Genomic DNA, 21,704 nt, shown 5'->3' with positions numbered 1-21,704 from the left:
ATGCAATCTTTATTCAAATATGATAAGAATTAAAAAAAAACTTTCAGAACTAGAATGGAAAAGTAAAGTTTCTATAAGCAAGAGTGTTATGTGGATTTATGGTAGTTTTTATAAGGAGAAAAAGGTTTTTGAAGGTAGGATTTATCTAATAAAGAAAGAGGACATAATTTTGGTTCTTGTGCAGAATGTTATACATGTATGTTACTTATAAATTGAAAAGAAGTTCAGTTTTACATTAAGCAGGAAACTAGTCATAAAACTATATGTAGTTGGTAGCTTTGGAAAGATAGGGAGTTGGTTGGGTTGGCGGGAGGGTGATGGGTGAATGTTGTTGGGGAGGCAAGGGATGTTTTAAGTTGCAGTGACAATTAATTGATGTCATAAGTCCACATTCCAGTCTTACTTGACCTACTATGTGTTTATTTATAATCTATTTTTATTACTTCCTGGCATGAAACAATTAAAACATCCTTGAAAGGATCTCATCCTAAGTAGCCCCGGCAGGATTTGAGCCCAAATTAGAAAGGGGCATTTAAATTAGTGTTGACATCCAAAAAACACTCCGCCAGGTTGATCCCCTTGTGCCTTTATAAAGTTATGAACCATTCTATAAAGAAATCATTTGGTGAATGTGTCTGTTAGGTTACATTTAAATCAGTACATGTATGCATGTGCAAAATCTTTTTAGTATAATTTGCTGATTTAAACTAATAATAATGGCATGAAAATCACTTTAGTAAAGTTATTCCTAGGAAAAAAGGGTGTCTGTGTCCGAGTGGTTAAGGTTGTTGATCTCAAATCACCTACCCCTCGTGGCTGTGGGTTCGACTCTCACATGGGACTTTAGATTCTTTCATGTAAGGAAGCTCTCCAGATAACTTAAGAAACATTGTTGGTTCTACTCAGCTGCCTGTTCGCACCTACTAATACATGGAAGGGCATCCAAGGTCTTCATCTACCTGTAAAGCTAGAAAGTTGACTTCAGACTGTTTTGGTGCACTTAAGCCCTATCAACCCAAACCAAACCTAGAGAAATAAGGGATCACATTTTATAGGTGATTTTATTGACAGAAATCTGGTTACTTATATATCAGACAATTATCTCTCATATGAAAAGTGAACTTTGAATTATCAGTTAGATGATACTTGGAAAAAGAAAGATTTGATATCTGAGTGCGCGATTTTCAAAATTTTAAACAGATATGTGACATGTTGTACATGTTTAATATAAGTGGTGTTATTGTCCTTACATGACAACCATTAAGTTGCAGTATTTATCTTAAAACTTAGATAAAATTGTAATAGTTTATATCAAATAAAATAAATCTTTTCGAATTTTGTTTAATTTAAAATTTACATAACAGTTTTATGTGTATATAAGTATTTGGCATTTAATTTAAGATTTACAGTGACCAATTTTAGTTTTTAACAATTAATTAAAAAAAAATGTGTGGCTTGAATAAAGTTAGTCATTGTTTTTTGTTACATTTAAATAAGGACTATTTGATTTTTAAGATAAGAAAAAGATGCCAGAGCTTATGTTATACTGGAGCACAGCATAACCTGACTTTTAGGTCTTCAAACCCTGGTTAAATTATTGGTCACCCTGCAACACAGTCAGGTGGTAAAATGCCCCATTACCTGCAAGTAGAGGTTGTATCCCCTGCTATTTTGATACCAAAAGAAAACTGTGTTCGTTGACCGGGTAGATTTTAAAAAAACAATTCTGCCCATTTTCAGCTCTGCCCATTAACACTGTCTCATTAGGATGGGACAAGAGGCAGGGGCGGCAAAATAAATTGTCCGTATTGTCCAGGTTGTCAAGCAGCCTGTAGAACAAGTGACTTTTTCCCAGAATTTACTTTATAAATATCATACAAACAAGTAAAGAAATGCTTTAGGTAAAATGGACAAGTAAGTGAATATCAGATTCTGCGGACCTTGAGGGGTTGGTAGAGGTATGGTTAACTGATGCATTGATTTATAAAAAAAAATCGGAATCTTGACAGAAAAAAAAACCTGCTGATTCGGCATTGTTTGAAGATACACAAATGTACATATACACTCGTAAACAATTTTGTGGTTTTCTTGTTATTAACTAATAAGATTGTCTCGGCAGATAATTAGATGATATTTTTGACAGATTTGGTATAACTGAATCAACACCGCCAGTTACGCCATTTACGGTGTTACGTCTAGTTTATTGATAATTTATATTTACAAGTATCACCACAGACCCGTGTAATCCCTGCGTGGGTGATTTTATATGCCCGTATCTTGAAATATTAGCTCATTCAATATTGCTCTGATCTGTTGATACAGTCACAGATAAAATATTATTATAAGATTTTTGGCAATTGGATATTAGGGTAAAGTTGTCAGGTAAAATAATCGTGAAATTTTATCTTCCGCTTTGGAAAAATTATGTCGTTTTTTTTCTTTAAATTGGAAGTTTTATGATATTGAAGTTTGTTTTTTAAATAAGTTAAGTGAAATTAAACAGGATATATAAGGAATAGTATGTTAAGTAAGTTATCTGTTATAGAAAAATACAGATTTTGTAGCAAAGAAATATTGTTATACTTTGTAAGAAAGTTCACAAATTAAATCAAAATTAAATTACTAAGAAAATTAATAAAAATAAAACAAACAGTCATTAATTACAGGATAAGTTTTAAGGATTATTTAATGGTGATAACCGACGAAATTAAATAAGTTATTATACACCTAGCTGTAGTACAGTTGAGTTAGGTAAAATATGATGACATAAAAGTAGGTTTAGTTGTGAAAAACTGATGTTGTATGAAAGAAATCTACATAATATTTGGTATACACCCTGTAACTTTATATATCATCAACATAACTTATGACACTATTATATGCTTCATCACTGCAGGTAAATTGCTTCAATATAGTATAGGTAAAGATCATAGGGAGAATGATATCTACCCTCTTTCAGTCAAGAGGCTGGCATGCACTTCCAGCTTTTGACCACCCTCTTGTCTTATTTTCTTACATAATTTTTACATGATTATATTATGCACCAACAGAAATCTGCAGTTGTTTTGATATATAATCCTTATTGATTTGTTTCTCTTTGCAGACAAAGTTTAAAAGATAAAGTAAAGTTGTTCACATCTATAGAAGAGGATAAGAAAGCCATTGCAGCGAAGAAAGGACTTCCGCCGCCACCGAAACGGAAAAACCGAAAACTTGCATCCAGATTTGCTACTCAGGTTTGTTTAAAAGTTTATTGTATTTTTCTAACATACATAAGTGTAAATCATTTATGTCTGTTCAGCTTCTATATAGCTCGAAGATTACCAAGACTGGACTGTATAACAATAGTTCTGAGGATTAAGATGATTGAGGTTGAAACAAATTTTATTTACGATTCGGAGATGTCAGGTGCATAGTAGAGTTGTAGAATTGTTGTATAGCGGGCCTGCCTTCTAAAAATGGAGATTTTAGTCTCTAACTCCGCCTGTACAATTTAGTGTCCTTAATAGACCATAACCTTGCCAAAATTCTTCAACTTTTGTCAAGGATTCATGATGGCCCTCTAAGTCACTTTTAATCCCCATGCAAAGACTATCTTTAATTCTCTAGTTATTTTGTTGTGAATATAAAATATTAGCGTAAGTAAACAACTGTAAATTTTGATAATGTATGACTTGGATGGTAACATCTGGTACTTGAACCCATAGTTATATCCTGGTAGCGAGAAATGATTCTACCTATGCAACCTGTGCCGACCAGAACCAACCGGCTCATCTGTGCTGCCCCATCATGGTCTGTACTTTACGCTATTCAGACAGTACAAAGGTATCATTCGAAAATTTTCCTCAGAGTGATATTAATGGTTTGTTCCAGATTGAAAAAGTCATTTTAAGATATTTAACATTTAGTGCTTTTACTTTGAGCACAAAAAGTATCAAGTTTTTCTTCTGTGGTTATAAGTGTTTAAACAAAAATCTTTGATGTCCTGATGGCACAAGAAATATTTCCCTTCATTAAACAAGAAAAGGACAGCTTGCAAAACTGGTCATATTTTAATAGTTATTTGACAAGTTTATATGAAAGAAGCCTGTCAGATGTTATCAACATCATAAATATTTGATAGTAAATTCACAATATTTTTATAGTCATTTAGTTTCAAATGAAGCATGTGGTGGCTATATTATATAGAGAAAAATCACCAACTGTTGCTATATGGATTTATGAGGCATACTTGCTTTTATGAGGTTAACATTGAAAAAATAGAGACAAATTAGAGAGGTTGAAGAAAAGTTTTACAACATTTTATACCTGGTGGTGTTTTGTTTTTAAATTGTGACATGTAAATTTCATGTCCACCTAGAGTCTGTTAGATAAAGTTTTCATTTCATCTAGAATCTTATTAATTGTCCTTCAGAATTGTTCTTATAATTATTTGACAAATAAGTAAAGTATATCAGTGCAAAGTCTCATTTTTGTAGGTCAGTGAGTAAGATACTTGATTTTATGTACATAGGTGTCAACAGTGTCACCAGATTTTTACTCAAAGAAAAATTTGAGAAGAAAAACCATGACATTTTACAATTTTACATCTTCTCACAGTTAGCAAAGGTCGCTGAGTTGGTTCTTTTAAAAGAGACGTGCAAGCATATTGCTTCAGACCAGGATTAAAAGACTTTCTCTGAAGTTTTAATTTGTTTGCATCGATAGAGTCATGTTTAATACTGCATTAGATAGTGATTTGAAATTTTATAGTGTGAAATAATTCAATATGGTAATAAAGGAATGATGTTTAATTACAATTTTTTTGTTATTTCAGCCCGTCACTTTTGAAGAAGTAGAGAAAGCTGCAAAGATCTCGCCTCTGGCATGTAGTCTGGTGAAACCTCCAGACCCAGAAATTCTCTCGGGACTCTCAGTGAAGGCCCAGAGAGAGTTGATAGCCCAGCATGCTCAACAGACTCTGTCACAGCCCAGCTCGCGCTCCAGTTCCAGGGTGCCATCCCGAGCTACCTCCATAGGTGACCTGAGTACTGAGTTTATTAATAAAGGTGAGTTAATATCATTTGTTAACTCAAAATAGTTACAATGGCTCATAAATGAAACAACTCACCCAGTACTAAAAAATCAGAAAATTTTGTGATGGATTAAAAATTTTGCTAAATTCGTAAATTGAAGATTTTTCTCCAAAAAAAAAAATGTTTAATAAGAAAGTAAATGCCATATAAGTTAAAGTATTATGAATGTCACATAAAATAAACAGAACTAAAAAGACAAATTTGTGAAAATTTGATCTTGCCATTTTGTCTGAAATGTTGGTTACACAAAATTTTGGACTCACAAAAATATGTGTTTTTACAGCATGGCTTGAAACACGAAAAATTTTGTCTTAAGCCATATAAATTTTGATATTTATGTAATGAACATTGTTGCATTTCTATTATATGAAATATGGCATGCAATATTGATAAATAATAAATGTGTATTTCAAAGTATTTATAATGATTTACAGTATTTTTATGCCCAGGCAATATGTTGCCTGTCATATGTTTATGAGTGAATATGTTGCAAGCTCATCATTGATAACACACAAGTTTCTTAATTAACAACAAATCACTGGACCACACAAGATAAGGGTTTCAGTATTGTAATATATCTATATATCTGTCTATGTGCGTTTATTTGTGAGTATATATGACTTTGTGTATATTCCTATATTCCAAATATTTGTTTTAAATGATTTAGAAATATTTGGATATTCTATAAAAGTATCAAAATTATCATACGGAATTGTCATCCTTTATTTAATTGAAAGGGAGAGTATAATTATCTTTAGTACGCAAATTGTCTTGGACATCCTAAATAGTATTTTTATTTCGCAGAAAATAAATTTATTAAAAAAGAACAACAAATGACTGCTGGCAGCAATTTAACAGAATATGTGTATGATATAAATGCTGGCATGAAAAATCGACCCTGAACGTAATTTAAAAGTTAAATGGCATCTAAAGAAGTTAACTTTGTCTTTGACATTAAATTACTTTTGAAATGCTAAAGATAAATATGAATAAGTGTTAATAAGGAAATTTCAGTAGATTTTTTTTTTTTAAGAGCATATTAAGAAATGGATATTTTTAGGAATCAAATATGTCAATTTAGAAAAAATAGTAAATGACGTTATAGGTAGTTTTTTCATGCAGGCAGTCAATTATTTACAATTTAAGATGTATGAATTTCAACTGATTTAATGAAATCATGCTTTGTTTGGTTTGTATAAAATTTTGTTCAAATCATATTATGTAACTATAGTGTAAAACCTAGTGGAATTCATATATTTTCTTTCTCTCTCATCAGATTCCCTGACAGCAACAAATACAAACATAAACCAGAACAACTCGGCCGTAGAAGTTAGTTTGGAAACTGTCAGACCCTCAGATGTCAGAGTGAAAGGTTTTGAAGTGAAAAAACAAGAGGAATCCGTTCAGGTTCATTCGTCACAAACTGTCGGAAAAATCACCACCAGCAAACTAGACTCTCAGAAAAAGAATATTCTGAAATCGCAGCTGGAGGAGAAGTTGTCGCTGCTTCATAAAGCTCCTATTGGATTAAAACCGAATTCCGACGTTGTTCCAACAATAAGTGATATAAACAAAGCTTTACATAAAACTCAGTCTGTTGAAATTTCCAAATCAAGTGAGGTTAGAGGAATACTTAAGAAAGAAGGAAGTTTCGAGACTCGGAAGATGGACGTTGAGACAGTAAGTGCAATAAAATGTTCGGAACTGACTACTGAGACAGTGGAAGAGGTTGATAGTGAAGGGAATGTTGTTGAAGGGCTTGACTCATCAGGGGATAATTTAGATAGTGATGAAGCACCAGTTGACAGTGAGGGTGATAAAATAAAAGTGGATACTCCTGTGAAAAGAGGCAGCAAAGCTCGGAGAAGATTCAACAGGGATAGGAAATTAGAGCAAGAGAGGTAGGGCCAACATAAACACTTATATCTGTATTTAAGTTCCTGTCAATTTATAACATTTCCTGTCAATTTATAAACAGTTTTTGTCAATATATTTCAAAGTATGAAAAATATCTGATAAGTTACTTGTTGTACGGTTATTCTTTATGGAGTCAGTAATTTATTGCTACAGTTTCAAACTAATAATCAGATTTCATCAGAAGTGTTACTTAACAAGCATGTCTTTAGTATTGATATTTGACTTTGAATATCAGGGATTTTCAAATATGTTGTTTCTGTAAAAATGATATAGAAGATCATTGTGCTGTCAATTTTTTTGAATGATAAAAAAGCTGTAAAGTTCTTGTCAATTTATAAACATTTCCTGTCAATCCATAAACAGTTTTTGTCAATATATTATTTCAAAGTATGAAAAATATCTGATAAGTTACTGTGAATATACTGTATTAAATTGAACTAAAAGTGCTAGAACTTTAAAGATTCTGCCAAATATTAAATAAGAACTTCAGAGTTACTATGTACAGCTGTTAATTAAATTCTGGCAGTTAGAAAACTAGTATTTAAGCCATATTATCAGTTTAAACATGATATAGTTTTGCTTATCAATGTCCTCATGCAAGGGCTTACAAATTTGGTGTTTGTAGTCTCATAAAACAGTCAAAGTCCTTCCGGTACTAAATACAAAATATTCCTTGCCAATATATTTTATCAGTGAAATTGAACTACTCTTTGTGTACTTTATTTCATTCACCAGTCAATTAACTTTGTAATAAATCTAATAGCTATGACCAGGGTAATCATTTAATAGCAAATTTATAAAAATCACAGAGACTTTTATTGAGCTGTTCGGTTCAATTTGCTAACTATTAAGTGCAATCATGTTTCTATAAATGCAGAATAAAACCAAGGTTAAATGACTTTTTTTTATTGTAACAAGAATTTCATGTATATAATAAAGTAGGTGGGTGATATTCGGTGGCTATGTAAAATATTTTTGTTGATTTGTGTAAATTCTGGTTGTATGAATTTGTTATAAAAAAAGAAAGTTGGAATTTATTCTTGTAAAGTTGTGATATTTAATACAATGTATTGAGAAGAGGAATTTAATGTCAGAAACATAGGAAAATAAGCTTACACCTGTTGTGTTTCATAAAGCTAAATTGAAATTTATTCTAAATAAGCAAAGAAGTACAGGAAATATTTTCAAGTCATTTTAACCACATGGAGAGGGAGTAAAAAGTTGTTTTTTCCTAAATTACATGGGAAATACTGTTTTCTCAAAGGTCTTTAAGATCTATCCTAAATAGGCTTCTGAAGTGTTTGTGGTGATTTTAAAGTTCAGGTCTAGCACTTCCTAATGAGCTGCACAAGTGTTGACAATAACATTTCATTTTGAATGAAAAAAAAGTTTGAGGCTTAAAGTATAAATCTAGATAGAGTTGTGCAGTCTATGAATGGGTAAACTGGATTGGACACAGAGATTTTAAATGAACCAATAGTAGAGCACCATTTCCAGACTGGTTTGCAAATCTTCGGTTTAAAGAGTTTGGTAGGGGCGTCCAGGGCTGTGTGATTAAGGTCATTGACTTCAAACCACTTGCTTCTCACTGCTGCAGGTTCAAGGCAGGCAAGCGTTGTCAGATTCTATATCTGAGAAAGTTATCCAACTAGCTTACGGAAGGTTGTTGGTTCTACTCATGTGCCTAAAATTGTGTACAGAGGGGCACACCTCCACCAGTAAAGCTGAAAAGTCACCATATGACCTATACTGTGTTGGCACAAGGTAAAACTGAACCACAAATAAGAAGGTTTGGAAATTAAATAACATGAATGGGAGAGAATTTTAGACGTTGAAAATAGAATAAATGAAACTATCAGAAAGTTTATCACTTAAGGATCTAACCCTTAAGCTGCTGGAAACTTAAATGGATCAGCCTTTGCCACCAGTGTCACCAGTGAAGTCTTTGTGCAGTCTGACCGGACTCTATACTGTCAGCTGACCAACATCAAATTTTTAAATTGACACCCCTGAAGTTGATAATGAACAGTTCCAAAAAGATGAAAGCTGGACCAGTCTATTTAAGAAATTCAGCAAGTTATGGTTTAGCCAACAAGTAGAACAAGATTGCTTAATAAACTTGAGATTTAATAGGGCTAATAATTATCACACAATGCAAAGTGGACATATTTGTAACAATGAAAGCTTTGTATTGAAGTAGCTTGTTGAATTTATGATTTCCTTCCTTCCTATAAAGGTCATAGGTCAAATCTTTAACATGGTTAACTAAAGGTACTTAATGCTAATTTTCTGACAAGATATAAATACAGTCATGTATATCTCATATAGTTGATTGAATTGTCACAGGGTGAAAAAAATGTGCAGCCTGACCCGTACCTTGGAATACCATACCATGGCTCTACCGACTGAGCTACATTGTATCAGGTCGCTTACACATATCCCCTAAAAAGTGAACATTTTGGAACCTTACTAGAATGGATAGTTAAATTTGTTAATGGTCCCTTGTCCCATGTCTTAAGTGTATGTGGTAAGCATTAGGAACAATGCTGTCTATACATGCTCGGCCTCCAACTGTATTTTAATAATATTATAAGATAACACATTGCAATGGGGCAGTTACCCGAAACTTGGCAATTGTTGTTTTTTCCAAGCTTGCAACCTGCTCCCCTATTTTGGTATGAACAAACATGTTACCATAAAAGCTTCACAGTGCACTGCTGTTCAAAATAGATCATTAAACCTTTTTTCTCCTTAACAGTTTGTTTATAACTTTAATACTGTCTGCTAAGCTAATTCTTATTACAGTCATCTGCACTATACCTCTGCTCTAGCATGTACAGAAATTATGAGTTCCTTGTGAAAGTGGCAGCTAATACTGATAAGCTGCTTGACAGCCTGTCCAAGAACAATGAGGTGGCTGAACTGTGCTCTGGTAAATTCTGTGTGACTTACTGCCATGATCTGGAGTAAAAACTACCAACTAGACCATGGCATGTCTGATGTTATTCCGCTCCTATATGTTGTTGGTTTCTTACTAGGAACATATACATTGTACATGTAATTATGTATCAATAGCAAATATACAACATGCACATCAAACAATGCAGTATTATGTATTATACAAACAATGCACAACATAATATACAATATTAAATAAAAAGAAATTGAGAAAAAAAAAGTATTTGGAAACAAAAAAGCAAACTATCTGGTTAACCACGATTTGGCCAGTCATCAGTCAATTACATTCTGCATTTTACTTGTTACTAGTAACTAGTTAACTGTAACATTTTGTTTTTTAAATTCATAGAGTTATGACAGTTTAGCACAGAACCATCAAATTACTAATTTCCGTTGTTTACAATATTACAAATAGTATCTTTAAACCAGCGGGGGAAATAAGTCAACTTTGAAGCAGTTGCACGTTGTCTTAGTTAGATTTTCTTTGTAACCTAGAATGATACCGATTTTTTTTATTATTTTTTTTTTGTCTTTCGTGCTGCAAACTAATTAATGATAACTGAGTACACCAGGGGAAGTTTTTCTTATGAAATTCGATATTATTTGGTTGATGGATGACGAAGGACTCGGGTGTCGGATTTCATTGTTTTTACTTTGCATTATGGGATGTTATGGATAAGCTCGTTAAGTTGAAATAGGTTTTCAGTGTCTAAAAAAGGAAAGCATGTAAGAGACTTTGTCATAAAAGGAAGTGTTTGTGCTTATGATAAGGAATTAATATAAAAGTTCAAATATCAATTTTTGCTTTATCTGTCAGTGTGTGCACAAGTCATATGGAAATAAAATCAAAAGTTTGTGACTGTATAATTTTAAAAAGCAGAATGACTTTTACACGTAACTATGTGTCTTTGCATGCAGGTATAATAAAAAATAAATTATAAATTTATGTTATTATTAACTTTTTTTAAGTAAAAGACAGTTTTTTATGCAATTAAACAAGTAAGTTAAGGAAGATTATTTAAAGTAAGACATAATTATGTCAGTCTTCAGGAGTTTATTAAACTTGACAAGAGTCAATTATCTTTGTGTCAAATATAGATTATGTCAACTAGCAATCTGTCTAAGTTTATAATATGAGCCGTGTCACGACAAAACCAACATAATGGGTTTGTGACCAGCATGGATCCAGACCAGCCTGCGCATCCGGGCAGTCTGATCAGGATCCATGCTGTTCGCTGACAGACCCTATAACAAGTAAAGAAACTGATAGCGAACAGCATGGATCCTGATCAGACTGCGAGGATGCGCATGCTGGTCGCAAACCCATTATGTTGTTTTTGTTGTGACGCGGCTCATTTGTCATTTACACAAATTGGTTGGAATATATTTTGGATTTTTCAAATGTTCCTTTTAGTTTCTAAGCTAATCACATAATTATGTATATTTATACTGTATAAAACAATGGTAATATACAGCTGCTGTGTGAATTATTGTAACTTACAACTTAACAATTTAACAAAGTGCTGCGTCAATTTTACGAAACAAATGTTCGTGCTCAAATATGAAAAATCATCGTTCTAATTTTATTATCTTCATTCGATCAAATCCTGCTTAGTGTGATAAACAATAACTTCAAAAGCAGTTTCAATAAAAAAACAGACAAATATTTATAATAAGGAAGTGTTAGGTTAACAAAAAGCGAATTATAGCGGAAATTGCAACAAGTGTTTTCAACGATGCTGTTACCATGTGATAGAGGGTAGTTTTGGTTAATCAGCGATCGTGCAGACTTTGCCGTGACTGTTTCATTTTCGGAGTTCTTAAAGCATCAAATAGTTTCCGAAGAAAGTTTACATCAGTGTTTAATGTGTGTATATATTCTTTGTATGAAGGATGTGACTTAGTTCGTTTGTAATATATATATATATATAAAAAACTTTGAACTTAGTTCAGTGATATTTATCAGTTCAGAACATAATAACATTGATATGTTGGTGCGTGCAGTAAATCATTTCTGAGTTAAAGTGATTTTGTTGGAAATTTATTTCTGGGGGTGGGAGAAATATAAACTGTCCAGATAAAAAATGAGATTTTCACCGATTGTGAGTTGCTTTCATAGAAAGGATCCTATCGGAATACCGGTGGCTTGTGTTGTGTAAGTATAAAAAAAGATAAAATAAAATATATCACTATTGTAGGATGAAAGATTGACCTTTATTTAATGATAATTTCAATTGACAAATAATATGATATTTGCATAATATCCTTGCCTTTAGATGTTATTATTTATCATTATGTATTTATATGGAGCTTTTTCTTGTTGTTTTTTTTTGTTTGTTAATATTCTGTACATAGATAATGTAGAATGTATGAAATATATACTGTGTGTAATCATTATCACACATCAAAATTTAAAATCTTTTTCCTTGCTTGCAAGTTATAATTAATATATTTTTCTTTGAATCTGTGTCATAATCTCTTTTCATAGCGCTAACAAGTACATTTTTGCTAGAAATCTTTAAGATGGTTTTCATTATTTCTTACTGAGATGGTAAAGATTATTCAGGAAAAACTCAGTACTGTACCCTCAGTTTCAGATAATATAACTCACCCACAGTTTCATATATAACTCTATACTGTACCCTCAGTTTCAGATATAAAGCAGTACTGTACCCTCAGTTTCAGATACAACTCAGTACTGTACCCTCAGTTTTGGATATAACTCAGTACTGTACCCTCAGTTTTGGATATAAATTAGTACTGTACCCTCAATTTTGGATATAACTCCGTACTGTACCCTCAGTCTCAGATATAAAACAGTACAGTACCCTCAGTTTCAGATATAACTCAATACTGTACCCTCAGTTTCAGAAATAAATCAGTACAGTACCCTCAGTTTCAGATATAACTCAGTTTTCAGACATAACTCAGTACTGAGTTATATGTCTGAAACTGAGGGTACAGTACCCTCAGTTTCAGATATAACTCAATACTATACCCTCAGTTTCAGATATAAAACAGTACTGTACTCTCAGTTTCAGATAAACCTCAGTACTGTACCCTCAGTTTCGGATATAACTCAGTAATGTACCCTCAGTTTCAGATATAACTCAGTACTGTACCCTCAGTTTGAACACATGAATATTTGTAATGCTTAATGAAAAATTTAAATCTTAGCCTATAATGAATCAGAAATAAGTAAACATAATGACATTGTATATTAATTAATACACTGCAGCTATTGTTAATAAATGGTAGTTTAAATTGAAATCTTTATCACTTAGAATGAAGGCTTTTCTGTCATGTTCATTACCAATTAAGCTTGCACATGCAGAATATAAAGGGGAACTGAGCAATTCAAAAGAGGAAATGAGAAATTAAAATAAATTTGGTAGCTATAAAATTGATAATCTTTCAATAAACCTTAAAGAAGCATACAAGTGCATCTGCATACTTAACTGTAAATGATTTAATACACTATTCAATTATACTATAGTATTACATTACACAGGTGAGTGTTTTACCTGAGCGTGTCCCCTAATTACTCTACACTTGTTATCAGATGTTATTGTGCTGATTATTTGCTCATACATTGGTTGGATTTGAAAATGTGGTTTTCCTGTACACCTATTTAAACAGCTTTTAAAATCCAGACATTGCATGTGATGAAGTGTTCAAAATTTTGAATTTTGTCTGGTGTTTTCTGTAGGTTAAATTTTAGTGATTACTGAATTAAGTTTTGAAGAAGTTAAAGTCAGTGTGTTAAATTTGAAAGCATATTTTGTTGAGAAAGATTTTTAAATTTTTGTTACAAGACTGATCGTTATGTTACATTTTGTGGACAGACGTTAAAAAAAATTTATCAAGGACTTGTTGAACTGTATTTCTAAGGCGGGGAAAATATTCTGTAGGATTTTTGAAGTGGAATTTATGAATGTGTTTTTAATAGGGGGAAGTTATTCTGGATTTCTGGATTTTATATGGACTTTGTTCTTTTGTTGACGTCTTGATTTACATGTAAACATGAAGAGAGTTTATGCAAGTCTCTCGCATGATGAGACTGAAAATAAGAGTCCTGTTCCCCCGGGCTCGCCATTTGATTACTGGAAATCAAGGGAGAAAAGGTTAGATCTTTGTATTTTGTCAATGTACATATTTGAATATAGTGTCATGTGAAGATAATGGTCACATTTTTATTAATTATGGTGACATGTGAATTTAATGGTGACATATTTGAATATATATAGTGTCATTTGAAGATTAAGTCATATCTTTGAATTTAGTATCATGTGAATTTAAAGGTCACATCTTTGAATATAGTATCATGTTAGTAAAATGGTGACATATTTGAATATAGTGTCATGTGAATTTAATGGTCACATCTTTGAACATTGTGTCATGTTAATTTAATGGTCACATATTTCAATATAGTGTCATGTGAGTTTAATGGTTACATATTTGAACATCATGTTATGTGAAGATAATGATCACATGTTTGAATATAGTGGTCATGTGAAGATAATCATAAATGGTCACATATTTGAACATCGTGTTATGTGAAGATAATGATCACATGTTTGTTTATAGCGTCATGTGAAGGTAATGGTAACATGTTTGAATATAGTGTCATCTGAAGGTAATGGTAACATGTTTGAATATAGTGTCATGTGGTAATAATGGTCACATGTTTGTTTATCAAGCGTCATTTGAAGTCACATCTTAAGAAGTGTGTAGGCAGGTTTTGGGTGAAATATTTTGAAAGTGGATGTTATCAAGAATGAGGTCCAGTATCTTATAAAAAGTAAAGGAACACGTATTTTGTATATTTTCAGATATAAAACTCAGCCCACAGAAGGCAGCGTTGAAAGTGCTGACTCCAGTAGGGTAAAGAAGAAATATACAGGCCGTCATTTCACACAACCTGTCACACCTGATGAAAAAGAGGAAGCTGAAATTGCCACAGACATGCCAGAAATTACAAAAACTGGATCCATACATGACAGGTAACTAAAATTTTAATATCAGCAGCATGCATTGCTTAGCAAATGGCAGAGTTTGGTAACAGAACCCTCTCTTATGTTGGAACAATGTGTGTTATGTCCCTAATTTGTATTAGTAAGGAATGATGGTTGCTTTCTTCTCTCTCACTGTAGGTGTGAAACGTACTAGGAATATCAACTTCTTTATGTGGACTCTAACTTGCTAGCTTACAGATTTTTTTATCTTTACACTTGGATTACAGTTTTATTTTTCTAAATAATCAAATAATAGTGTCATAGTTCAGAACTGTTCACTATTTAGTGAAAATAGTGTGCAAGCAGCCAGATAGCTGAAGTCGTTAGAGCCATGGTACGGTATTGCGAAGGTCCCGGGTTTGAGTCCCAGTCAGGCTGCACATTTTTCTCACCTTGTGACATAAGTGTTGTGTTTTACTTGTGTATAAATGTATAATATTCTGTTTCATGTTAATTTTTCAGACTGAACGCATTGAAGAAGAGTGGTGATGAAGAATGGAAGAAGCGCGTTTCTCGTCCCATAGACCTAGATAAATTAGACAGACGATCAGCTAGTCCAGAATTAACTCCGCCCACTATTGTCAAAATGAGAGAAAAGAAAGGCTTGGACACACCCAGACCGTCAAGTATAGCAGATAGACTGTCCGCGTTAGATAATGCACAGGAAGGATGGAGGGACCGAGTCGGAGAGACAGATGTGAAAAAGTTCACGATTGAACATAAAATAACCTCATCAGGGAGGATTCCTTAGATAATTAGACAACGCATCAGCTAGCGAATTAACTCCGCACTATTAAAACCTCATCAGGTAGAATCCTTACATCAAATACCTCATCAGATAGACGATCCCTTAATATAAATGAACCTCATGGAGGGTAGTGAAAATTCCTGAACATATAAATAACCTCATCAGGTAGGATTCCTATAAATAGTCATATCACTCAATAAATGTTGAGGGGGGTTTTTTTGTAGGGCTTTTCACAGCACCAACACAGTATAGGACATAATTTTGGCGACTTCCCAGTTTACTGGTGGAGGAAGACCTCAGGTGCCCCTTTGTGCATTATTTCAGGTATAAACAAGCACCTGAGTGGAACCACTGATGTTCTGTAAGCAAGTTGGATAGTTTTCTCACATGAAGGAATCCGAAGACACTTGCATGGCTTGAACTTGTCCCTTATTGCTGTGGGGTTAAATCTTACATTGGACTTAGGATTCTTTACTCATGTTGAAGTTTTCCAGCTAGCATACAAAAAGGTTCATGAGTACACTGGTACCTACTTATGTATGCAGGAATTAGTGATGGAAATCGGATGGAATTTGTCCCAATCGATCATCGGTTCAGTCGGATGGGACATTATCGATAACTTTTCGAATAATGTCGCGTTAAAAAGAAATAGGGAAGTAACATTTCTTCCCGATGCACTTTATTATATTCAGTAACATGAACTTCATTTCGCTCTTTTCAACACAGTTTTAACTTTATATAGTCATAATTTAACGAAATAGATTTATTTTGCAATGGATGTCAAATAATAACATTTACATCACATTATATTACTATTGTTTACATCACTTATTGATCCTGTTCAAATCCAAATTGTCTCTGAGATGATTTTTTGCGATCGGCAAGGTGTTCCTGAAAGAAAATTACCGTCAGAATTAATTCCCTTTAATACTGACGACGTCGCGGAACAATTTTTTGTGAATCGATTATTGTCGCTTTACATATTAGTAACTGATTACCGGCGACTTGCGACAATTGGAACATCACTAGCAGGAATACCTGAGATCTCCCTCCACCTGTAAAGCTATATGCTTGTAGGAAGACCTGAATTGTCTCCGAAATGGCACTTATTTATGTTGTCCTTTGTTTCCAAAAAGTATTGGAATTTGTCATCTTTTGGCTCTAAAAAGTCACTAATTTATGTCATCTTTTGATGTTTTTGTATTTGTAATATTGAATTTTTGTTGGCTTCTTTTTCCTCAACAATATATTTGAGCCGCATCACGACAAAACCAACATAATGCGTTTGCGACCAGCATGGATCCAGTCTGATCAGGATCCATACTGTTCGCTTACAAACCCTATTACAAGTAGAGAAACTGATAGCGAACAGCATGGAACCTGATCAGACTGCGCGGATGCGCAGGCTGGTCTGGGGTCATGCTGGTCGCAAACCCATTATGTTGGTTTTGTCGTGACACGGCTCATTTATAATGCTTTGAGCTACTACAAGGGCTTCACACCAATATCATGGGTCTACAACCAAGGTTTCAAATGCCAGTCATATGTCACCAGTACTCTTTGATCTTAAAATCAAATTAAAATACTAATGTATACTCATTTAAATGCCAAATTCATGGTTGGTTCAGTATCTAAATGCTGTCGATCTCGTTGTACTCATTGTAATAATATTGTTGAATCTAATAATTTTTCAAGTACTACTATACCTAAAGAATTTGCTATAAAATGTGATTTTTCATGTTTATCTTCAGATGTCATTTATCTTATAACTTGTAAAAAATGTAAAAAAAACAGTATGTTGGTCAAACTCAGCAAAAATGTAGTCAATGAATGAATAGCCACAAATTTGATATTAATCACTTTCCTGACACTATTACCAATGTATCTGAACATTTTAATTCTGAAGGGCATTCTATCAAAGATTTTTCATTTATGCCAATTGATAACGTAAAGAATAATTGGCAAAGATTATTAAAAGAAACTTCATGGATGTATAAGCTAGGTACAATTATTCCTGATGGCATGAATTCCAAAATACTTTATTAATTTTGTAGATTATAATTCTTCATTTTAATATTTATTTTTTTTATATAAAATTGTATTTTCTATTTTTTGCTTAATATGACTTAAAACTAATTTCATGTCAATATGTTAAGTTTATGCTGGTTTTCTTATTTTACACCTGCTTATTACTGCATTTTCACCAGTGTTTTGTATCTTTTATAAAGATCCTACATATAACATTTATACGCCAAATTATGTATTACATTTTGACGTCGTTGTCCTTGACGTCATATGACGTTGACGTCATTTCCTGTAAACAAAGTAATACTATACCTGATGAAGACTTTTGAGTCGAAACGTTGTATATTTTTCAAATAAAATAATTACATTTTTAAATTGAAGCTGGAGTTGATTTCTATATTCAAACTTACGATGTATACTCGGCATTTATCACAACTAAACCTGTATGAAAGCAGTTGTAACCAGTGCAGACCAAAACAAGTCAGCACATCCATGTCATGTAATCATGGTTTGTACAGTGCACTATTCAGACACTTCATATTTTGAAATTTTCATTGAAATACTAACTGGTTTGTTTAAAGTTAAAAAAAGGTCTAGATCAAAACTTCGTTTGTCTAGATTGAACAAAACCAAAAAAAATCCCATTTTAGAATGGTTTGTCCAGGTTGGGGGGGGGGGGGGAGTCCCATTTTAGCATAGTTTTAAGTTGTGGACTCCGACTGTATCAGTTGAAAAAAATGTATGTTGGTGTCATGGTTTTAATTTGTTTGCAATTTCAGGTCAGACTGTAGGTGAAAGCCCATTGGTTAGTAGGTTACGAGGGAAAACGCCCCGCAAGGAACGCAGTCAAGGTTTGTAGTCGTCACAGTGGCGGATATATGTGTGTTGTTTTCCCATAGGCCTTATTAATGTGTTTAGTGCAAGTTTTTTTTTAAAAATGGCGATTTTTTTTTTTTACATGGTGGAAGGCAAAGGGATGTTGTTGCTAAACTATAAAAATAGAATTATGCACATACATAAATATTTGATGAACATGTTTGATTTTAAAGAAAATTTAACAATTTACTTCAAAGTTCTAAAAGGAATCTAGAATATTTTTTTAAAAATATTGAATAAAACTTTAGATTTTCATTTCTTTTCTATTAAAGTTTCAGTTCTTATTTCCTGTCTTGTCTTTTATCATGAAATCTTATTTCTCGAATAGTCTTCAAGGTTTTAAATATACATTAACTTTTTAAAATCATGACATTATCAATTAATAAACATTTTAATACACATAATTTTGATTATGTTTTATAACTATAACCATCATTTTAAACATAAACAGAGGTATATAATTAATGCTTACAAATTGCTTTGAAATAATTTGAAATCTTAACAAGGTTCCCCATCCATTAAAATGTTATATGAGTATTTAGTTTAATAAGTGTCTATACAACACTGATGGCAAGGGAAAAAAATCATTGTTACAAAATTGCTTATCTTAGTATTTGATGTTATAAGCATTTATATGACATTGATGGATATGAAAAATCATTGTTATATGAACGCTTATTAATTTTATTGCTAGTTTCATTGGTTTAAATGGATGGATTATCTTGGGAATTATGCTTATATCATCATTTTTCACTTTGTGCTTATTTTCACTTTCGTTTTTGTTGCCTTTAACAAGTAGCTTTCAAAAAATTAGGACAATCTTTTGTCATGGCTTCTGTGCCTAAATTGATTTGCATTGAAAGTATAAAAATATTTTACAAGCAATTTTAAAGTGTATATTTTTTTATTTGTGCATAGAATTGAAATTTAATACAGTTTTGATTTGATATTACAAAAAGGAACTTGTTTTCAATCAGCTACTTGTTATTTGATCATTCTTCACTTTGCAGCTTAATTGTTGAAAGGTGCTTAAAGTTTGTCAGTTTGGTGTTACATATAAAAACTTGCAGGTATTCAGGTTGTCAGATGACAAAAATGTTGTCAGTTTTCAATTACATACAAAAAGACAACCAATTACAAAAAGCCTATCAGACTTAGGTTAACAGCCCTCCATTAAATCCATTCAGGTTACAATATTCTTGACAAAAATTGTAAGACACTTTATATACATGTAGGCATGTATGTTACAGTCTGCAACACATAGGTTATATTCTGTCAAACATAGATTAAAAACAAAAATCTATGAAAGTGGAATTCATCTCCAATATATCCAGACCTGCATGATTGACATTTTTGATCACTTAATTAGAATTCCACTAGTGCTTTTATTGGTATATATAGAACTGGTGAAGGGTAAAAAGTTCTGCTTATTGGTACAATGTAGATGCAAGCGGCTTTTATGAGTAGACATTACAATCAAATGGTTTTTCAGCACAACACGGCTTTAATTACAGTAATTAAAGCCGTGAGCACAATAATTCATTCTCGCTGAAGTTTATTTTTTCCAGCATCCCTAAAGTAAGTCTCACTCGCTTCTAGCAAAGAAAATGGAAACAAAGTTGGTCATAGTTTTTCATGGGAGAAAGACATAAATAAATCACAGACAAATTAAAGCACCAAATTCATCTTTTCTCTAACTAAAATCACTTAACTGTGTTATATTCTTTTTTTTCACAATGTGTGGCTTTCAGACTCCGATACTAGTGAAAATTCTGATCTTATATCACCCACGTCCCCGACAAAGCCCCTCCCAAAGGAGGTTGTGTGTGCAGATCTGCCTACTGAAATGCTGGTACAAGAGAGTAAGTGAAAACTATACCCCACCCACTCTAACTTTTAAGTGTATATATATATTTCTCTACTATTTCATATATTCAATGTATACTAGTTTATTAAACTGAGGGTTTCTGTACAACTTTGTCATAATCATCGTGGACAATAGTTTTTCTGTACTGTGTTGTAACTTTTTGATGTAACATGTAGGTAAAAATTAACTATTTCTCTTCTTACAGTCTTATACATGTATCTTACTATTCTTTCAAGGGAGATAACTTGTGTATGTTACTTTCCACAAAATTGTTTGATTTTCCTAATGATATAAGTTGTAAAAAAGGATTTATTTTCAAAGAAGAAAAGAATTTTAACCTCTGGTTCTTATGTATTTTGAAAAACATGATTTTAAAGGCAGTATTTCAGATGTGAAAACTGAACCTTGAAGAATGGTCGTAACCCTGTAACCTTTGTAGATAGATATTTGAGCCGTGTCACGACAAAACCAACATAGTACGTCTGCGACCAGCATGGATCCAGACCAGCCTGCGCATCTGTGCAGTCTGATCAGGATCCATGCTGTTCGCTTACCAACTCTATTACAAGTAGAGAAACTGATAGCAAACAGCATGGATCATGATCACACTGCACAGATGCGCAGGCTGGTCGCAAACGCAATATGTTGGTTTTATCGTGACACGGCTCATTTATAATTGAAAGATATTTATTGATGAAATGAAGATAGATTAAAAAATAATAATAAAAATTTCAAGTGCTTTAAGGATATTGATATTTTTTAGACTTTTCATTGGTCAGATTAAAAATTTGGTTATTTTACTAGCCAATCTGATGCAAGAATTTTGGGTGCGGGCCTTCCTTGCTTTATATGTGCTTTCATATACTATATATTATGCGCTTATTTTGGTGAAGGGTATTTATGCTTTAAATATATCCTTTGGCATAATTATTTTGATAAGGCTATTATTTAAAAAAAAACTTATGTAAACTTAAAAAGTATAAAAAATAAATTTGTTAATTTAGAAAAGATGCTGATTCTGCTTCAATCTCATTAAAATCATATCCCAACTGTTGCTCAGCTACGCTTTTGCTACATGTAGCTAGCAAAGAGTTATGGAGCGAATATGATGATCTGATTTTAATAAGATTGATTCTGCTTTCATATACAGTAAAATAAAAACATTGACAGTTTTGAAGTATGTCATTTTAACTTGTCATTGTTAAATTGCAATTAAACAGGAG

General features: G+C 32.5%; 1 protein-coding gene across 1 annotated transcript in view; it reads left to right on the top strand.

Annotated features, from left to right (window-relative positions):
* The window catches only part of LOC132740614 (supervillin-like), a 56,740-nt gene that overhangs the window by 10,716 nt on the left and 24,320 nt on the right, over nucleotides 1-21,704 (top strand). Inside the window, exons 4-10 of the mRNA XM_060728561.1 lie at nucleotides 3,104-3,236; nucleotides 4,817-5,048; nucleotides 6,352-6,976; nucleotides 14,783-14,953; nucleotides 15,428-15,688; nucleotides 18,510-18,589; nucleotides 20,366-20,476. Of these exons, the coding sequence (XP_060584544.1) occupies nucleotides 3,104-3,236; nucleotides 4,817-5,048; nucleotides 6,352-6,976; nucleotides 14,783-14,953; nucleotides 15,428-15,688; nucleotides 18,510-18,589; nucleotides 20,366-20,476 (1,613 nt within the window). The remainder of the gene's footprint in view (nucleotides 1-3,103; nucleotides 3,237-4,816; nucleotides 5,049-6,351; nucleotides 6,977-14,782; nucleotides 14,954-15,427; nucleotides 15,689-18,509; nucleotides 18,590-20,365; nucleotides 20,477-21,704) is intronic.

Source organism: Ruditapes philippinarum, unplaced genomic scaffold, assembly GCF_026571515.1.
Source record: "Ruditapes philippinarum isolate M1 unplaced genomic scaffold, ASM2657151v2 ctg4822_1_1_1_1, whole genome shotgun sequence".
Lineage (NCBI taxonomy): Eukaryota > Metazoa > Mollusca > Bivalvia > Venerida > Veneridae > Ruditapes > Ruditapes philippinarum.
The sequence above is the reverse complement of the archived record's forward strand: the minus strand, read 5'-3'. Positions and strand labels throughout refer to the sequence as shown.